General features: G+C 51.7%; 2 protein-coding genes across 7 annotated transcripts in view; both read right to left on the minus strand.

Annotated features, from left to right (window-relative positions):
• Positions 1–245: 245 nt before the first annotated feature.
• LOC122749196 (migration and invasion inhibitory protein) lies at positions 246–8884 on the minus strand. Of its 5 annotated transcripts, none has more exons than XM_043995420.1 (10): positions 8356–8459; positions 6733–6902; positions 6154–6585; positions 5543–5720; positions 4003–4111; positions 3845–3906; positions 2373–2502; positions 1617–1713; positions 1211–1339; positions 251–836 (listed from the first exon to the last, which is right to left on the minus strand). In XM_043995420.1, the coding sequence occupies exons 1-10, from the start codon at positions 8453–8455 to the stop codon at positions 678–680; spliced, it is 1566 nt and encodes a 521-aa protein (XP_043851355.1). In that variant the 5' UTR covers positions 8456–8459; the 3' UTR covers positions 251–677. The 5 variants fall into 5 exon arrangements, with proteins under 5 accessions (XP_043851358.1, XP_043851359.1, XP_043851355.1 ...); XM_043995421.1 differs by having other exon boundaries at positions 8237–8363; XM_043995422.1 differs by lacking the exon at positions 8356–8459 and adding an exon at positions 8727–8884 and having other exon boundaries at positions 254–836.
• A 7027-nt stretch (positions 8885–15911) lies between these two features.
• The window catches only part of MFN2 (mitofusin 2), a 31227-nt gene continuing 27943 nt past the window's right edge, over positions 15912–19195 (minus strand). For both annotated transcript variants that reach the window (XM_043996648.1, XM_043996647.1), the window contains one exon: positions 15912–18488. In XM_043996648.1, coding sequence (XP_043852583.1) covers positions 18419–18488 — 70 coding nt within the window. In that variant the 3' untranslated portion in view covers positions 15912–18418. The remainder of the gene's footprint in view (positions 18489–19195) is intronic.

Genomic DNA, 19195 nt, shown 5'->3' on the forward strand with positions numbered 1-19195 from the left:
GCTCCTTCACTCTGCGTTGACTGGTATCGATCCTCCCATTCATACCCTTTCTGGTTCATGTTTGCACCTTTTTTGGTTCATGTCTGACTATGACTTGGACAAACGGGCTTCTTAGCTAGTCTGTGTTCATCATAGCAAGCTCCTGCAGCGGGGGTGTCCCACCTGAACGGGGGGGGGGGGCTCTGAGCTCATCGTCCAGAGACAGGGCTGAGGCCCCAGAAGCCTTTACGCTGCCTGCCTTCACTGGCCTCCTCTGAGACAACCCACAAGTGTGAGGCAGCCCAGTCAGTCTGGGAGGCCACTCTGGAGTCTTGGTGCTAATGGACTGACTTTGTGAGGCAAGTCCTGCAAGTTCTGTGTGAGAAGGAGGAAGGCCAAAGCCCCTGGGAGATGTCACAGTTTTATTTTCTAAAAGGCCCCAGCCGCTGCCTCTGTCCTCATGGCGGCTCAGGGGCCGCGTAGGCCTGAGTCCCAAGCCCACCCCACAGTCTGCCAGCACCTTCCCAGAGGGGCAGTTCCCACAGTGGGTCCCGTGGTCTTCCCCACAGAGTGTGGGGAATGCCTCTTTCTGAGGGTGGGCAGAACAATCCCAGCCTGGGAGTCTGGCCGAAGGAGAATGAGGGGCGAAGATGGGGGAATCCCGGCCTGTTCCTCCTGAAGGCCAGGGCCCTTCCCACCTACAGGGCGGGGCTGGGGACAGGATGAGCCCTCACGGCCGGCCGGGGGAAACGCCTGCCACCCGACCAGTAGCGCTCAGCAAAGTTGCTCAGCTGGAATTGCGTGGTTCGAGACATGGAGAGCAGCGGGTCTGACCAGCTCCAGCTTGAAACCTTAGACTAGAATAGACGGTCAGAGTTAGGAGTGGGGGCCCAAGTGGCACATGGTCCTCTGGTGCCCTGATTGGGGGCAGAGGGCAGGGATGGGGAGCACAGTGGGGTTATGGGATGGATCAGCCCTCTTCTCCAGCTCCCTCCTCGGAGGGGTGCCAGGGTGCCGCTTACAGGGACCCACTACAGGAGAGGCCAAGGATAGAACACATCTCCCTTCTCTGGGAAGCACAGACCCCACCCCTCACTCCCCACCCCAGAGAACACCCCCTCCCTCGCCCTCGCCCCTGTGGTGACTATGCCCCCCCCCCCCCCCACACACACACACAACAGGCAGGGCACTCTGCTCTTCTGCTGGCCAGAATGGACCCAGGTGCATTTACCGAACGGGAGTGACTTAAGGGCTCTGTCTGCTGAGCACTGGGGTCTAAGGAGGTCCTGAGGTCCAGGCTGCTAAGGGCAGAACTGCTGGCTGCCGGCACAGGGATGTTGTCCCAGCCCATCATGCAGTGCTGGGACGGGGAAGGGATACAGCAGAGAATGAAACAAGCTTCTCCAGGAAGCCCTATTCGGTCCCCACCAACTTGTACATCACAGGTGTGTCAGTCCTCGGTCCTCTCCCCCTTCCCCTCCTCCTCTCTAGACCCCGTGGTCCTAAAAGGACTGAGGCTTAGCTAAGTTCCATCCCCACCCCCCAAGCCCCAGCAGCCCCAGCACTGGGATGTGCCCAAAGGACACGCTGCATCTGGGGATGGAGGAACAAGGAGGGACGGGCAGCTGGTCACTCACCCGGGGCAAGGCCATGGTGTCAGAGGCATCGAAGCTTTTTCGTCGATGAATGGGGTACTGGTGGGGTGGCAGGAAGGTTGAGAAGGGGACACTCACTCTGTGGGAAGGGAGAGAGGGAAGGGCTCAGTCCGGTCCTTACCTGGAAGGTCAGCTGAGGTGAGAGAGCCTAGGAGGCCTCCCCAGGCTTCAGCTACGGCCCACCCCCCACTCTGAGAGCTCACACTTGGTGTGGGAAGGTCTCGGGCATCTCTTCCTAGGATGCTAGAAGACTAGGGACCTACTCTTGGGCTCCAGAGGTCCAGTCCAAGCCCCTCAGGGAGAGGCACAGCAGGTGGGCAGCAGACTTGGCCAAACTGCTTGGCCCAGGGGTACAAGCAGGAGCCACAGAGAAGCCCCCAGAATCCTCCTCACCGTGAAAACTGGCCCAGTGTGGAATGAGCTGTTTATGCAATGGGGAACATGGGAAGCTCTCCAGTGGAATACTGAAGGGCCCTGCAGAGAGTCGGGGTGGGGGGTTGTTGTGCCTAACTCCAGTTAAACAAGAGGGCTCAAGGCCCCTTCCAGAGATTCTGGGTTTGGATACAGAGACATCTCTTCAGTCACCTCTAATGGGGTGGGGGGAAGGAGGTAGAGGAGCCAGCCTGACAATCTCCAAGGTCTCTTCAGCTGGGGTACCCCTGAGCCTGGGCCTTGCCAAAAGCCTCCCCCCCACTTGACTAAAGGGCTCACACCGGGCGGCCCCTTCCCTGCAGACACCTGATCTGGGCGGGGCGATCCAGGGTCTCTGGCCCCTTCTGGCCGCGGGAGGTTTTACACACAGGGCAGGAGGCTCGTGGATGCAGGGGAACTGTGAACAGACGCTGGTTGACTCGGTAACAATGTAAACCTGAAAAGGACAGCCACGATTGTCACAAGTGTCCCCCCGTCCTGGTGTGCTGCCAACTCTTCCCTCCTCCTGGGGCAGCTGCAGGGACAAGGGCCAGTCTCCCCTCCCTGCTCACCAGAGACCTTGGGTTCATGCCCACCCTCACTGTGAGCCCGCCCCCCCCCCCCCCCCCGGGTCCGGAGCAGAGTCCTCCTTCCCATCCCTCCCTCCTCCCTCGAATGATCCGATGCTGCCTCCTCCAAGTCGTTCCTCCCAGAGCCTGATCAATGTCTCCCAAGACACATCAGAGCCTGCCCTCAAGGGGCTTATGTCTGACAGGTGCAGGACACACACGGTAAGAATGCTGGGCCCAGGGTGGGAGGACACAGGTTTGAATCCTGACAATGCCATGAACTTCCTGGGTGACCTGGGACCCGTCCCTGAACCTCTCTGGGCCTCAGTTTCGTCTGTAAAATGAGGCCGGACGCGAAGGCCTTTGGGGCTCCTTCCAGCTCTGACGCTCAAGGAGGCCACTCCCAAACCACTGCAATCCCTAAATCCGGGGCCGGGGTCTCCTCCAGCTCTGCGTCTGCTTCCTCTTGGGAGCCTAACTTTTCTGAGCCGGAGGGAAGGTCTCAGAGGTCCCCCCCACTCTAGGCCTGGGATTCTGTGGTCCTACGGGAATACCAAATACTCCACAGAAACGCACAGGAATCTTGGGGTAAGGACACTAACAGCCTGGGGAATCAGGAGAGCCTTCCTGTAGGAGGGGGCACCCGAGCTGAGTCCTGACGGGAGCACGGGGCACCCGGGCCAAGACGGCCAGCCCGTGCAGACGCCTGGAGATGGGAAACAGCGAGGAGGGCAGTCTGGCTCCAAAGCAGAGTGAGATGGGGGATGCCTAGCAGGCCGCAGAGCGCTAGGCCCGGGGTACTCGGCAGGCAGCCTGGGAGGATGGGCCAGACAGAACGGAGATGGAATGCTGTGTACACACACACACACACACACACACACACACGCATGCACGCACGCACGCGTGCGGGACGCGGCCTCTTTTGCCTCTGCTCTCTCCCAGCTCTCTTTTGTCCGTCACATCCTTCCTTGGTGTCAGGTCTGTTTATACACTAGACTCCATTAGACTGCAAACTTCCAGAGGGCAGGGGCCTTGAGTCCTTTTTTCTCATTGTATCCCCCCAGAAGGGACCAACAGCGGCTGAAGTGGCTCCTCTGACTCTGAACCGCTTGCCCCAGATATCCCAGGGGCAGCCTTTCCAGAGCCTCCCCGATCCTCAGGCGACAGGAGGGCGAGAGAAGAGCAGCCCACGGCCAGAGACTCAGGCTTGGGGGTGAGGGGGTGACTTACACTGATGGGAATCCGGGGTCTGCTTGTTTCTAGTAGAAGAGGATAGGTCCAGAGGTTCCAGCCTGTGGGCAGGAGGTCAGAAAGACTAAGCGTCCCCCTCCTTGGGGCTCTCACGCCCACCCCAACCACAGCTCGTCCTCCCATCCTCCTCTGCTCACTCTGGGTATCTGGAAATACATTCTTCCTTATTAGCCTTCCGAAAATCCTGAAGTTCAGAGAAGTAGTTTTCAGATTTATGGGTGACAGGAGAAGCCGTGTCCAGCAACCCTGGAGTGGGAGAGGAGACACAGGAACGGACAGTGAGGTTCCCGAGGAGGGGGAGGCTGAGGGCACGGTGCCCAGGGTGAGGGCTCCGAGCCTGGGAGTGAGAGGGAGTGGGCACAGGCCCGAAGGTTCAAAGTCTGGTTCCACAGTTTACTGCCAGGATAAGCCCAGACACCTTCCTTAGCATCTCTAGGCCTCAGATTTCTCACCACTTAAAGAGAGAGCTCGGATGCCCACTGCCCATGCCCAGAGGAGCCTCTGTGTTCAAGCTCTGCAGCTGGAAGGTGGCTAGCATCTTCGGACCTTGAAGGCAGCTACTTTGAGGGAGATAGGCAGGTCCCTTCCACAGTGGCATTTGGTACAACAAGCACAGGCTTTGGAGCCAGAGGAGCTGAGTGCGAATCTTGCCTGTGATTCCTTAAGGAAGGCCTAGCGATGCCCAAGGAGTCCTTTCCAGATCTACAATCCATCATAGATGACTTTACCTTTTCTACTAACTTTAAACAAGTCACTGTGTCTGTCATACACTGGTAAACAGAACTGAATGTTTGTTGAGTGAATGAAAATTCCATGTGGGGCAGGGACTGTTTCACCTTAGTGCTGTATCCTCGGGTTGGTGCCTGGGATGCAGCAGGTGCTTAATAAATGCTTGAATTGAAAAGGAAATGAGCGGCTTGGGGCAAAATATCAGAAGCATGGGGCTCTGTTAGGAACTTCCATTCAACAGATCCTCTGGAAAATCACAGCCATCTTAACCAGGAAGGGACTCCCTTTCCCACACTCTCCGTTCCAGTCAAACAGGCTGCCTCCCATTTCCCAACACGATATTCCATCTCCCATCTGGGTGCCCTGGCCCAGGCTGTCCCCCCACCTGCAATGCCTTCCCTCCTCTCTTCATCCCTGAAGACTCCCCAGCTCTCTGCAGGATGTGGCTCAGGGAGGTGCCCCCTTTTACATGAGACCTTTCCACCTCTTGGGTCCTTCCAACTCTAAATCTATGATCCTGTGACGGCCATTCCACACCCTGCCCTTGGCCCGAACTCATTTAAGAACACTCTTGCCCTTAACACGACTGATTCCGGATGCACTTTTGTTTATATGTTGACTTTATCTATGTTCACAGGCAGAACCTAAGCTTTTTGAGGGCAGGGACTGCTTTGTTTTTGTCTGTGGGTTCCCGGCCCTCAGCCAAGCACCGGGCACACACCAAGTGACTAACAAATGACCTGTGGATGGAGTCGATCAGGAAGTCCAGTCATGCCCCAGCCCCATTCTGCCCAAGGGGCCCAGCCCCTTCACTGGCCATAACACTGGCCTTTCCCCTTGTGTGCCTGTGATGTGGCCTGGGCCTGTTTCCATGCCCAGTCTTGGGATCCAGCCCCCGGCCAAAGCCGCTCCATCAAGGCGCGCACATGTGCGTGTAGGACGACTCACCTGCAATCACGTCATAGCCTAAGTAAGGCTTCATCCGCCAGCTCTCGTCAGGAACCCGAACATCCTTATGGTACGGCCAGTAGGGCAGCTGTCCGCTGGGCAGGGTGGCAGAGGTGGGGAGCCAGCGGAGCTTCGGGGTGATGGACTGAGAACCAAACCAGGGAGGCACCTGCGAGGCCTGAGAGGACAGGGCCACCTGTCACCTAGCGAATCTAGCTGAGGACATGCAAGGCCTGGCCTGGAGCAAGCGCTCACCCACGTTCATCACCTCAAGGACGAGCAGGCGATGGGATCCTGCCTCTCCCAGGACAAAGGGCAGGCTGCGGAGGAGCCCAACGGCTCCGGAGGATGCCAATGGGGACATTCTAACCAAGAGGGCTTCATGACGGCCTCGCCACTTCCTTGGATCATCCAATGGCCAAGCAGCATGAGTGAGCTGAGGGCCCACTGCACTATGTGCTAGGAAGGCAGGGGAGACCTGGGTCCTGCTAAGTGGGCGGGGATGGGAGACAGGAGGGAGGATGTTCTGGGACAGAGGAGGAGCCTGAGCAGGGCCCAGATCCGGCTGGTGGCTGCTGCCCTGAATCGGGCCCTGCTCCCGTTTCTCTTACCTTGAACTTCTGCCACTGCTGAGTGGTTAGGTTGGACCTCAGGCCTCCCAGGCCTTCTGTTTCAAGGGATGACCTCTGGACCCCGAACATTAGGGGATCGATCATGGGCCTCAAGCCCAAAGCCTCAGGGGAAGATGGCAAGCTTAGAGTGGGTCTGGAATTGGGCTTCCGGTAGTCCTTGGACTCCTGACCCTGGGGCTGGCTGGAAGAAGGGGACTTGGCGGGAGACACACTCTGCACAGTCTCAATGGCAGCCACGATACCCTCTGGGGCTGGCTCTTGGCTGCTCCCCTTTTGTTCTTGCTCTGAGACTTCATCCCCAGTGGTGGTGCCAGGGGCTGGGCCGGGGACTGACTGTCTGGGAGGTTCAGTTGGCACCGTGGTCTCTTTATCTTTGCTGCACCAGGCCTCGGGTGTGTGGAGGCTGCTCCCCTAGCAAAGATGAGAAGAGTCTCCAGGTCTGCCCCCCTACTTCTCTCTCTGACCCCCTTTCCCCCCCAAAAACCCAGCCTCCAAAGCTGGTAAGGAGCCTTCTTTCTAGGCTGGGCACTGGGACAACTGCGAGGAGTAAAGACCTACCTCCTCATTCCTGGGCTTTGGGAACTGCTGGGCTGCCCCCCTGGCCCAGGCCACAGACTTCCGGATCTCCTCCTGCCCCAGCCGCAGCTGCCGGAGGAGCTGGAGATTCATTTCCCGAAGCTGGGTCAAATCCTCAGACTCTGGCATCTCGAATGTGCTGTCCGGAGTTTCTGCAAGGGAAATGAGGGGGCTGGAGTATGGTCTATCCCAGGGAGGACGGGAGAAGAGCGAGTCGAAGGCTCTAGGCCCAACTTTACCACTAACCCAACAAATGACCCTGGTCGGTGCTCCAGGGTCTTTCCCTTCCACTCAGGTCACCTGCACACAATCGAGGCAGCAGAGAATGACTATGGTCCATAAGTGAGGAATTAAACCAGGCCCTTCCATTATGCAAACTGCAGGTTTATTAGAATTAGTATGATTATTTATTATGACAGAAGGCTGTGAGGGATGGATGGGAAATAACCAAATCCCTCATTATACAGATAAGAAAACTGAGGTGCAGAGATGATGACTCATCCAAGGACACACAGATTGTAAGTGGAGGAGTCGGGATTTGAACCAGGGTCCTCTGACTCCAAATCCTGTTTTTTCCTCTTCACCACACTGTAAAAATTAGAGGCTAATAATAATTATGATTCTCACAACAATAACAAACTCCCCATGACCCACAGTATGATCTGGGGAAAGGGACATCCATTATTACTTCTCTATTTCCTATTTCACCTGTCCTCCTAGCTCTAGCACTCAGAGTGCCCAGCCCAGGATTCTTCTAACTAATCCTATAGGACCAGAAGATTTAGAGCCCCTCACCCTGGAGGGACCCCCAGGACCCAAAACAAAACCCACCCTCGTAGGTTCTGCCAATTGTTCCCAGCGTAACCTTCTGGTCTATGGAACTACTTTAGTTCTCTGGGCCTCAGTTTCCCCATTTGCAAATGGGGGGGTAGAAGCTGGATAGTCTCCAGACTTGGGGTCCCCTGGCCCTTTAAGGGGTCTTCTCCCTCCCCCTGAATCCATCCCACATCACCCCCTCCCAGGTTTTGCGGGGGTGGGGGTGCGGTGCAGAAAACAGACCAAGGCCGTAGGGAAGTCGGCCCGGCTGCCCCTGGACCCTATGAGGCCTCGGTTACTAAGCTACCTCTGTCTCAGCCTCGTGGGTGGGAGGTTGGGGGACCCCTCTTTTCCCCCCTCTTTAGTGCAGTTCGGGCTGAGTGGGGGGAGGCCCGGTTTCAGGACCGGCCTCGGCAAGACCCTGGGTGGGTTTTGTGTTTTGTTTTATTTTTTAAGCAAGCCTCAGTTTCCCTGTCTGCAAAATGGGGACCCCCGCCAACCGCAGCGCTCAGAAGCGCAGGCCAGAGTCACATGGCAGCCATGGGGAGGAACGGAGGGAGGGGGCAGCGGGGAGCCCCAAACCTTCCCCTTCCCCCCCACCCCCTCCTCCCCACCCCCTCCCCCTCCCGTGGCCAGGGCGCACGTGGGCGAAGGGGCGCGCGCCACTCACCGACCCGCGAGGGAATGGTGCAGCCCCTGAGGTTATATACATACTGGCTTCCATCCCGACTGCCCTTCCCCCGCCCAGACAAGCCCATCCCCACGCCCCACCAACCGCCCGACCCCGACCTCTCTTCCTCGGGACAAAGGGGAGGAGCCCCAGCTCCTGGGTAAGCCGCCTCCGGGCGGGGCAGAGGGCGGGGCGTGGCGCACGGCCTCTGCGTCCCATTGGCTGGGCACGAGGACGGGAGGTAGGGGGCGGGGCTTCATGCACGGAGGGGGCGAGGAACAACAAAACCACACCCGCGGAAACAGCCGGGACCGTTCGAAGGCGGAAGCAGGGAGGGTGGCCTCGTGCCCCACCCCTACCTCCCGGTGCCTGGGGGCGAAGGGGCGCACTGTCCGCCACCTGGAGAAACTGAGGCCCACGGCGGGAAGCACGTAACTCGCAACGAAGCCGGACCCGACCCCCCCCCCCGCACCCCCTCCCCTACACATACCTGCCGCACCGCCCGCCTAGTCCAGAGCTCTTTCCACGCTGGGCAGCCCCCTACCAAGTCTATCGGGCTAGACTGGAGGCGCCCGGAGGGCAGGGACCACGTGCTCTATGCTGGCTGCGGGTGGCTCCTTCCGGCGCACAGGAGGCCTCAGCCAATCCCGGGGGGAGGGTGACATCACAGTCGATGTCACATGACTTTGAAGCGGCTCCGGGGCTGCTAGTCCCTCCCCAATCTAGGGCTGGCCGGAAACCGCCGACCAGCCGGAGGCGGCTTTGGGCGCATCATCAAAAAGCCTTTATTTAGCGTGGCCCCCAAGCCGCCCCCACCCCCGGCACGCTACCTGTGGGCCGGGCGGCGTCAGACCGGTCTGAGCGCTAAATAAGGGGCAGCAGTGTGGGACGGTCACGGTCCCGGGTCAGCGTCCCGGGTCAGCGTCCCGGGTCACCGCAGGGGCAGCGTCGCCCGGGGCCTCAGCTGCCTTCCGCCCCCACTCTTCCCCATCCAACACTGGGCTTTCTCATCTCCCAACCGAAAGATTGTGCCTACATTCGTGCTGCCTCGTGGTGAGGTGCCCTTCCTCGTACATGCAAATACATGCATGCAAACACATGTGCATGCAAATACATGTAGGTGCGTGCGCATATATGCATGTGTATGGGCAGCTGGGTGGAGCATGAACTGAGCGCGGGGCCTGGAGTCAGGAAGCCTCATCTTCCTGAGTTCAAATTTGACCTCAGACACTTAACTGTGTGACCCTGGACAAGTCCCTTAACCCTGTGTGCCTCGGTTTCCCCATATATAAAATGAGCTGGGGAAGGAAATGGCAAACCATTTCAATATCTCTGCCAAGAAAACCCCAAATGGAGTCAGGATCAGGCACAACCAAAATGCATGTGTGTGTCTGCGTGTCTATGTGTGTATATACACATACACATAGATAATATATGCGTATGTGTGTACACATATACACAATATATGTACACACGTAGACATACGCATGTATGTGCAGCTGTCTTGTGTACACGCGTCATGTGTTTACATATACACGTGTGTGTATGTATATTGCATATATACCTGTGTTTATATGCACATGTATATATGCATAGATAGATATAGATATAGATACGTATAATACACACGCACATAGGCAGCTAAGTTCACAGTGGCTAGAGCACTAGCCCTTGAATCAGGAAGACCTGAGTTCAAATCCAACTTCAAACCCTTACTAGCTATGTGACCTTGGGCATGTCACTTAATCTCTGTCTCCATTTACTCATCGGGAAAAAGGGAATCAATTTTTTTGTGGTGAAGATCAAATGAGATATTTGTAAAGTGTTCACCAACCCTAAAGTACTGATATTATTGGTTATTTATACTGTTCTCCTAGTTATCCTCTCTTAATCTTCATCAGTTCATACAAGTCTTCCCATATTTTTCTTAATTCCTTGTATCTCTCATTCCTTATGGCATACTAATCTTCGCAACCTACATACATGAACCTTAATTTGCTTGCTCCCTGGTATCACTGGGTCAAAGTGCACTTGTTGGGGAGTGAGGAGTAAGAAAACTGAAAAGGTAGGAGGGGACTAGGTTATAAAGGCTTTCAATGCCAGAGGTGATCCTGGAGTTTATTGGAGAACGGGGTCGGGTGGGGTGGGGTACGATGGCAGACCTGCACTGAAAAGAGGATGGATTGGAGTGAGGAGAGACCTGAAGCTGGCTGACCCACCACTGTGGCTATTGCCACAGTCCAGGTGTGAGGTGGTGCGGACAGTGCAAGAGGAGAAAAGGGGGGCATGTTTGGGAGATGTGGCAAAGGTGAAATTGACAGATGTCAGCAATAGATCCAATTGGGGTGAGGAGGATGGGGAGAGGTAGTGAGGAATCCGGTTTGACCCTGGGTTGTGAGCCTGAGTGATTGGAAGGATGGTGTTACCCTCTGCAGTAATAGGGAAGGCTCGGGGCAGGAAGTGCTTGAGGGAAAGGAAAAGAGTTTTTTTTGGATGTGTTAAATTTAACTTCTCCAGAACATCCAGTTTAAGACATTTGAAAGGCAGTTGGAGATGTAAGATTGGAGATCAGCAGAAAGTTTGGGGCAGGAAAGGTAGATTTGAGAATCATCAGTGTAGAAATGGTCATTAAATCATGGGAGCTGATAAGATCACCCAAGTGGAGAGAAAGAGAGGAGGGAGAGAAGAGAAAGAGGGTCCCTGAGGACCACCTGCAGTTAGTTGGAGGGTGTGATCTGGAGGAGGATCCAGCAAAGGACACAGAGAAGGAATTGTCAGGTGAGAGAGAGAGGGTCCCAGAGAGAAGAGTATCGAGGAGAAGAAAGAAATGAATAGTGTCAAAGGCTCCAGGGAGGTAGAGGAGAATGAAGATTGAGAAAAGGCCACTGGATTTGAGCATTAAGAGATCACTGAGGGGCAGCTAGGTGGTGCAGTGGAGAGAGCAGAGGCCATGGAGTTAGGAGAACCTGAGTTCAAATTCAGCCTCAGACACTTACTAGCATGTGTGAGCCTAGGCAAGTCATTTTACCCCAATTGCCTGGGGGAAAAAAGATCATTGGTAACTTTGAAGGTTGGAAGCCTTATTATAAAGGGTTAAATAGAAAAGAAGAGGAAAGGAAGTGGAGTCACTATTGCAGATAGGCCTTTTTGAGTTTGTCTATAAAGGGAAAGGGAAGAAGACAAGAGCAAGAATGGGATTGAGGGTTTTTGACATGGACATGTTTGTAGGCAGTAGAGGAGCCAGTAGAGATTGAAAATAAGTGATAAGAACAGGGATGATGGATCACTTTCTTAGAGGAGGTGGGATAGAATGAGGTTGTTTGTCCAGGAGTAAGGCCACTTCTTTGTGTGAGGTAGGTGGAGGAGATGGGGGCCAAAGGCATTTGAGAGATGAGATAAAAGGGGAGGAGAGGTCACAGAGAAGGGCCCCAATTTTATCCTTAAAGATGAAACAACTGAGAGTGGGGGGAGAGGAGGGACCCAAGAGAAGTTTGAGGAGGGATGAAGAGGTTTGCAAGAGTTTCTGGGGAGACCAGCACAGTGCTTTGGTAAGGGAGGTATAGTAGCATTGTCCAGCAGCGGTGAGGGCCCAGTTGAGGTTGCATAACATAAATTTGACCAACCTCACTAAGTACAGAAAATCTTATCACTAATAGGTTGGATGCTTGATCATGAAGTCTTGGGCCACAGGCCTATGTGGCCTCCTCTTGGCTAGCAAAGGGCAGGGGGAGTTCTTAGAATCATAGCATTTAGATCATCTATAAACATTGACTCAGCTGTTAGTACTCTAAATGTGAGATCCCTGTCCAGTGGTCATACCCTACTAGAAACTCAATTATATTAATCTTGACATTCTTGCTCTAAATGAAAACATAAAATAAAGGGATGGCTCACAGATCCTTGCTGAAAGGCAGGTAGCCAGCCAATAAGCATTTGTTATTGATGTGCTCATTATTGTGCACTAAGCAAGGGGATACACAGGGAAAAACCAATCCCTGCTCTCAGGGAGCTCTCAGTTTAATGGAGAAGTCGTTTTCACAGGGAGGGCCCTAAAGTACAGGGGGTGGGGGAGGGACAGGACTGAGAAGGGTCTCCTTATAAAGTATGTCATCCAAGAATGAAATTTACGACCAGGAACAAAAGATAGTTGATCAGCATGTCAAGAGTGAGGATAACTTGGGTGATTGGTGAAATAGCATGGATAATTGAGAGGAATCTTCCCAGCACATTGAACCGATCCCTTGGGGTGGATTTATGGTAAGACATGGACAAGAGATACACAAGATGAGCGGGCATGGGTGGGTTGCAGTTTGCATGGTTGTAGGAACTGAGAAAGTCACAATGTCCTACTGAAAATTTAGAGCATATTTTGATAGGTGGTGTAAGATGCTGGTCTCAATCTGTCTTCCACCAAACTGCTTTTTCATTTTCCTGACAGCTCTTGTTAAGTAGGGTCTTCTTTCCTCTAGTAGTTTGTATTCTTGGTTTTATTGAATGCTGGATTACTGTGTTCATTTGCTTCTAGGTATTGTTATTTAGTCTGTTCCATGGACCTACTTTTCTTTTGAAAATTATTTTGTTTAAAAAAAAGAAAATTGTTAAATATTTTCCAATTACAGGTTAAAAAAAAATTAACATTTAAAAAAATTTGAGGGCAGCTAGGTGGCACAGTGGATAGAGCACCAGCCCTGGAGTCTGGAGGCCCTGAGTTCAAATTTGGTCTTAGACACTTGACACTTACTAGCTGTGTGACCCTGGGTAAGTCACTTAACCCTCATTGCCCTGCCCCCCCCCCAAATTTTGATTTCCAAATTCTCTCCTTTCCTCCCGCCCCTCCCCACTCCTTGAGAAGGCAAGCAATTTGATACCAATTATACATGTGAAGTCTTACGAAACATATTTCCATATTAGCCATGTTGCAAAAGAAAACACAAAATAAAATAATAAAGAGTTTTTTTTAAAGTATGCTTCAATCTACATTCAGAATTCATCATTTCTCTCTCTGGAATAGCATTTTTTGTCATGGCCCTTTGGAAATGTCTTGCATCATTGTCTCGATCAGAGTAACTTAAGTCTTTCACAGTTGATCCACAGATCTACTTTTCTTTTTCTTTCTTTCTTTCTTTCTTTTTTTTTTTGTGGGGCAGTGAGGGTTAAGTGACTTGCCTAGGGTCACACAGCTAGTAAGTATCAAGTGTCTGAGGCCACATTTGAACTCAGGTCCTCCTGAATCCAGGGCCAGTGCTTTATCCGTTGCGCTACCTAGCTGCCCCTGATCTACTTTTCTTTTAACTGATACTATATAGCTCTGATAATTGCTGCTTTATAATGGAAGTCTGATAATGTTGCGTCTCTAGAATTCCTTTTTGAAAACATATTTTTCCCTTGAAATTACTGACCTTGGGGGTAGCTAGGTGGTGAAGTGGATAAATCACTGGCCCTGAATTTAGGAAGACCTGAATTCCAATCCGGCCCCAGACACTTGACACTTACTATCTATGTGACCCTGGGCAAGTCACTTAACCCTCATTGCCCTGCAAAAAAAAAAAAAAAAGAAAAGAAATTACTGACCTTTTTCTCTTCCAACTGAATTTTATTGTCTCGTTCCACAAAATAACCTCTTTCTAGGTTGATTCCCTATGTATCTTACACAGTGCAGTCAGATGACCCAGTCCAATCTCACCATCATTTATTAAGTGCCAGGCACTCCGAAAACACTGTTTTGTTACTTTCCTATCCAAATCCTACCCTTCCTCCAAATCCCAGTTCAAATTCTACCCTCCTTACTGGAGCCAGCAGTAGCAGTAGCTGGGGTAGGAATAAGGTGAGAGCTCACTGATTGGAGCCCAGAGTCCAGGGGGCAGGGGATCCTGATGGTTCAGGAGGACAGCATAGTCTACACAGGGATTATAGGAAGTTAAACAAAAGTAGTTGTGGAAACCTCTTGTGCTGGATAAAGGGGAAGGAGGGAGATGCACCGCAGTAATAGGGCTCAGCCCACCCCTCTGCAACATTTTTACATGTGAATATCTGGCCTCTCAGGCCTGAAGACCTCCAGTGAGGGGAGTCCACTCCCTCCCTGCTTTGGGACAGCTCTGGTCAGGAAGCTTTCTTAACGTGGAATGGAAATCTGTCCCAATACATTTCACTAGCTCCTCCTAGTTCCTCCCTCGGGGCCTAAGCAAAACAGATCTTTTTCACATGGCAGCCCTTCAAATGCTTGAGTCATTTTCCCCCAGTTAGCTTTTCCTCATTGCAAAAATGCATTCTAAAGGACATAGAAGAGCTCATGGGCTTAGGTTAAGAATTCCCAGACATGATCAGAAAGCATAATAAAATTGCATTTATTCACCAGTTGAGGGTTACAAGTGTATTATGTACATTCTCATTTGGCAGAGGCAGATAGAGCTGGATAGAGCACTACAGTTGGGAAGACCCGAGTTTGAAACCTGCCTCAGATACTTACCAGTCATGTGACCCTGTACAAATCACCACCTCTCTGTGTTCAGTTTCTTCCCCTGCAAAATGAGGGGGCCAGACTCAACGGCTTGTAAAGGTCTTTTCAGTTCGAAATCTATGCTCCACTCTCTCACCCACATTTTATAGAGGAGGCAATTGAGATGCAGGTCAAATGACTTGCCCGTTTTTCAACTGTATTTTAAAGCTTACAAGGTTTTTGAAGGATAAGGTATGGCTTATCAGAAATTAACTTCATGGGAAAAGAGAATGACCTCGAATGGTGTGAGTATCTTTCCTCATCATGGGGGCGGGGGGGGGGGGGGGAGCTTAGTAGGGGTTTTGTTTCCAGTCATTTGGAAATGAACAATCAAGTATTCATTGTGGTGCAACTGCTCTGGAGAGTGGGTCTTACTATCTAATTATTGTAATTACATGAGTGCAGAGGGTGGGCTCGGAGCTGAGAGGGGCATTAGAGATCATGTATCCCAACTCCCTCATTTAACAGAGGAAGAAGCTCGGGGCCGGCCTGGGAAGGGTCTCAGAGCTAGATCAGAAGTGAGGAAGGTTTATTTGGGTTCTCTGATCCTGGCCCTGCCACTTCTGTAACCCTGGTGACCTCAGGAACACCACTTTAACTTTGCTGAGCCTGTTTCCTCATCTCTATAATGATACTGGGGTGGGGGGTGGGGGTAGGTGACTGCTAAGGTCCCCTTCTGCTCAGTCTATGATGCTGGGACTCCAGCTGCCATTCTGCTTATGCTGCGTATGTCTGCAAGGAGACTTACAGGCCTAACTTGGGCGACTCTACATGGCCTACACTGCATCTGGGCCCTAGTAAAGACAGCAGCCATGTGCGCCTGTGTTCAGAGTAATTTGGGTAAGCCCTTCCTGAGAACTCCATCTGCTTTGGAAAAAAATCAAGACAGCCAACTCTCAGAAGGGTTACATGAGGTTTGATTTCTTCTACCTTTAAGAAATCCCATGGTTTTGGGTTACAGAAAAAATTCGGGTTTGTTGGTTACTTAAGGCTGGATGCTTTTGATCTCCTGAGACACCCCAAGACCCAATCTAGAATGCCTGGGTCTCTCCTAGGCATATTTTAAGAAGATCTGCCCCCAATACACAATAGGATAGTCTGCAGGCTCAGCTATCCTTCTAATCAGAGTGATTTTTCAAGGTTTTGCAGTGAATTTAAACAGATAAAATGCAAGCAGAGTGTTTCCCAACAGCTTTTTTATTTCAGTTTCCAATATTCTCAGCAATGATACAGGGCTAATTCAGGAAAACCTATCATCTTAAATACAACAGAGAGAGAACTCATTATCGAGCTTAGATCTGAGTAACCCAACAACTTAACATAAAAAAGGGGAAAAGTTAGCAGCATTAAAATAAAGTGCATTTTGCCAAACATCTGTTAGTAAAGGGTTTTTCCTCATTGTCACAAATTAGATTTAACCCATTTATCACATAAGAGCCTCAAAATTCCCATGTCCTCCCCAGTTACATTCAAGCCATTAAGAGATGTTTTCATTTTAAAACTTAGATTTTAACCGCCCCCCCCCCCCAATTCATTGGCAACTGTGCTTTGTTACAGTGATTTTAAATCAACCTTTGAGGCTACTGCTGGTCAATCCTGGCAAAACGTTAAAAATAAATGCTCACCCTCTTCCTACCTTGGCAAAGACCTGCTACGAACCCTCTTTCCATGCCAGCCACTGGGGTTTGGGGACAGGCAAGTACATGAATGTCATCCACATCCCTGCCCAACAGCCCCATCTCAAGGGAATTCCCTCCACCCCTACAGTGGCTTCAACTCAGTCACCGAGCACTGAAGACTCTGGAGCAGGACCTAAGCTAGATGGGTCAGTCTGCACTCACAATGCTTTCCAATGTTCCTGCCTGCTCAATGGGCAGTGAGTGGAGACTAGAATACAACAACTAAGCCCAGGGCCATGAAATGGCAGCAAGATGCAGAAGCAAGAAGGGAGAAGCTGCCTGAACTGGCCAGCTAGAGTGGGGATGCTGAGTTCTCGAGGGAAGGAAGGGGGTCCCTGCCTGCCAGCTGAGCCGTCTCCTGTGGGGCCACTCCATCTCCTCATGGACAGTCAGTCACCAGCAAAGTCACTGTCCCTGTTCTCCAGGGTTTCAAGACTCTGTGGGATGGATACTGACTGGCACCACAGAAGAAGCCAACATCCCAAGGATGGGAGCTCACCTACTTCCAGTGAGAAGTCACCCTGAAATGAAGGATGGAAAAACAGTCTACAGTGCACTCACAGGGCCAAGATGGGTCTCAGACTGAAACTTAAAGGGATGGATGGTGGGAGATAGACGAGGAAGTGTGGATTTTTCTAAACTCTCTGTGAAATGATTCAAGGAGTCACTGGCACAATGCTGAGCCAGGAACAGCCACAGCAATGTGGAACCAATTCTTCTAGACACATTGGCAGGCAGGCTGTCTGAAACTGGTGATTTCATTTCTCGGGGGGAGAAGCAAAGGATGGCAAATCTAAGCTGGGCGGGTGAGAGGGCCTACTTCAAGCACAAAAGGAGACTAGCTCAGTAATCGTCACTCAAGCTGGTCTTTCACTGTGCTCAAAGATGTCTTGTGGGAAGGCCCCATTATCTATGCTTGCTGCCCATGTCTCCTCTCAATTCCCAAGTCACTTCTGCCTTTTCTTTCTTCAGCACCTTCCTTCCTTCCTTCCTCCAAACCTACTTCTCTTTGATAAAATGAGACCTCACACAGATGCACGACAGAAACCAAGGACTTGAACCAGCCATGTACTGGGGAAGAGAATGGCAGAACGTGCCGCCATCTTGAAAGCGAACACCACACACGCACTTCAGTCCTCACATAGTGACGCACTGCTGACAGTTCTCTCTAAGCTATTTTCATCAGCAAGTCTTCAAGTCCCAGACAGCTCTGGAGTGGCTGGACCTCCCTGGTCCAGCCATTTTGTGTCTATCAGCCCTGACAAAGTGCCGTCTGCAAGAATGACTGAAGCACTGCAAAAGGGAAAGAGGGTTAAAGCTGATCAAGCCAAATGAACCCAAGCAAAACTTCTTCCTGGGCTGGATCTGGCTGAGACTCTCAACTTATTTGTAGCTATGTCAAGTGAACATCTGTACGTAAGGGGCAAACACAAGCGCTCACAAGAGTGGCCATTCTCTACTGTTGTATTTTAGCTGAAGAAGAGCGGAGGACTGTGGGTCTACACTGGCTAGGGCCAGTACCATGGAGGGAGGGAGGGGGAAAGGGGGAGAGGAGGGGTCTCTGCTGGAGCACTAAGTTTCTCCAATACTCTCAATATGGGCTTTGGCCAATTCTGAGATCAAAAGAATCATCAGAACAAGTAATTTACCAGATAACCAAAAGACTGAATCAATCAGAACTTGATAAAAATTTAGAAATAAAATTTTAAGAAACCTCAGTACCATCTGCAGTTATCTTTACAAGAAAAATTCTTCCTTAAGTGTATGGAGACAGACATTCTTCCCACAAACCATCTAATCGCAACAGCCGGCAAAGGAAGGGTAATAAATAACTAGCGTTTAAAGGTTCAACGCCGTATCAGAAACTGGGGTGCTACCATTTACATGGCCACTACCCACGAGAACTGGCTTCTGTGGCTTGGCCTAAGGCCCCTCCCACTGTGTTATGCCTCCGTCTGAGCCCCAATATCCGCTCTTTGCACCTCCTGGAGCTCCCGGCTTTCCCCACTATCTGCTTGGCTGCAAGTACTGATGGGTGAACATGTTGAGTTCGCTGTCCAGCCAACCAGCCTTATTCCTGAAAAGAGAAATAATCATTGTATAGATCTGGTGCCTCCTATATATGTGAGGGAATCACAAAGACAAAAGACATAACACAGTTCTGGTTTACAAGGAATTCCATTCTCCTGGAGAGAGACTTCTCTGAATTCATGTGGTAACACAAGACAGGGAGCAAAGGGGCAAGGGACACATCAGACCAATGCTCTATGGGTATCTGAAGTAGCAGGGGAGACTCTGTGTGTGTGTGTGTGTGTGTGTGTGTGTGTGCACACGCGCGCGCGCGTGCATATGTGCATACAGAACACAGCCTTTAGCCAAGCTGTGTCCTTCAGAAAGATAAGGATTGTGAGAGGCAAAAAGGAAGGGCTAATTCGTTGTGGGCACCCATTTTTTGCCTACAGGCAAAGAGGAACTTGAAGGTCAGGGAACATCAAGCCATCCCATGGAGTTAGAACACAGAACTCATATACGTCATGTATGAATGAGCTGAGATAGCAGATCTCCAGCCCCGTAGGACCAAGGCAACCCCCCAACTCATGAGACAAGGACCATCTGCTGAAATGGGTCCCTTGTGAGACTGTCATTTGTCAGTCTGGGGTCTGCTACTGGCTAAGGAGATGGGATGGCACTTTGGCAAAGCCAGAGAAATGGACGGTCTGTCTGATGAAACTCCAGAAGGGGAGGCAGGAAATGCAAAGGTCCTGGAGGCGGTGGAGTCACAGA

The sequence above is a fragment of the Dromiciops gliroides genome, chromosome 3 (assembly GCF_019393635.1).
Source record: "Dromiciops gliroides isolate mDroGli1 chromosome 3, mDroGli1.pri, whole genome shotgun sequence".
In the NCBI taxonomy this organism is placed as follows: domain Eukaryota; kingdom Metazoa; phylum Chordata; class Mammalia; order Microbiotheria; family Microbiotheriidae; genus Dromiciops; species Dromiciops gliroides.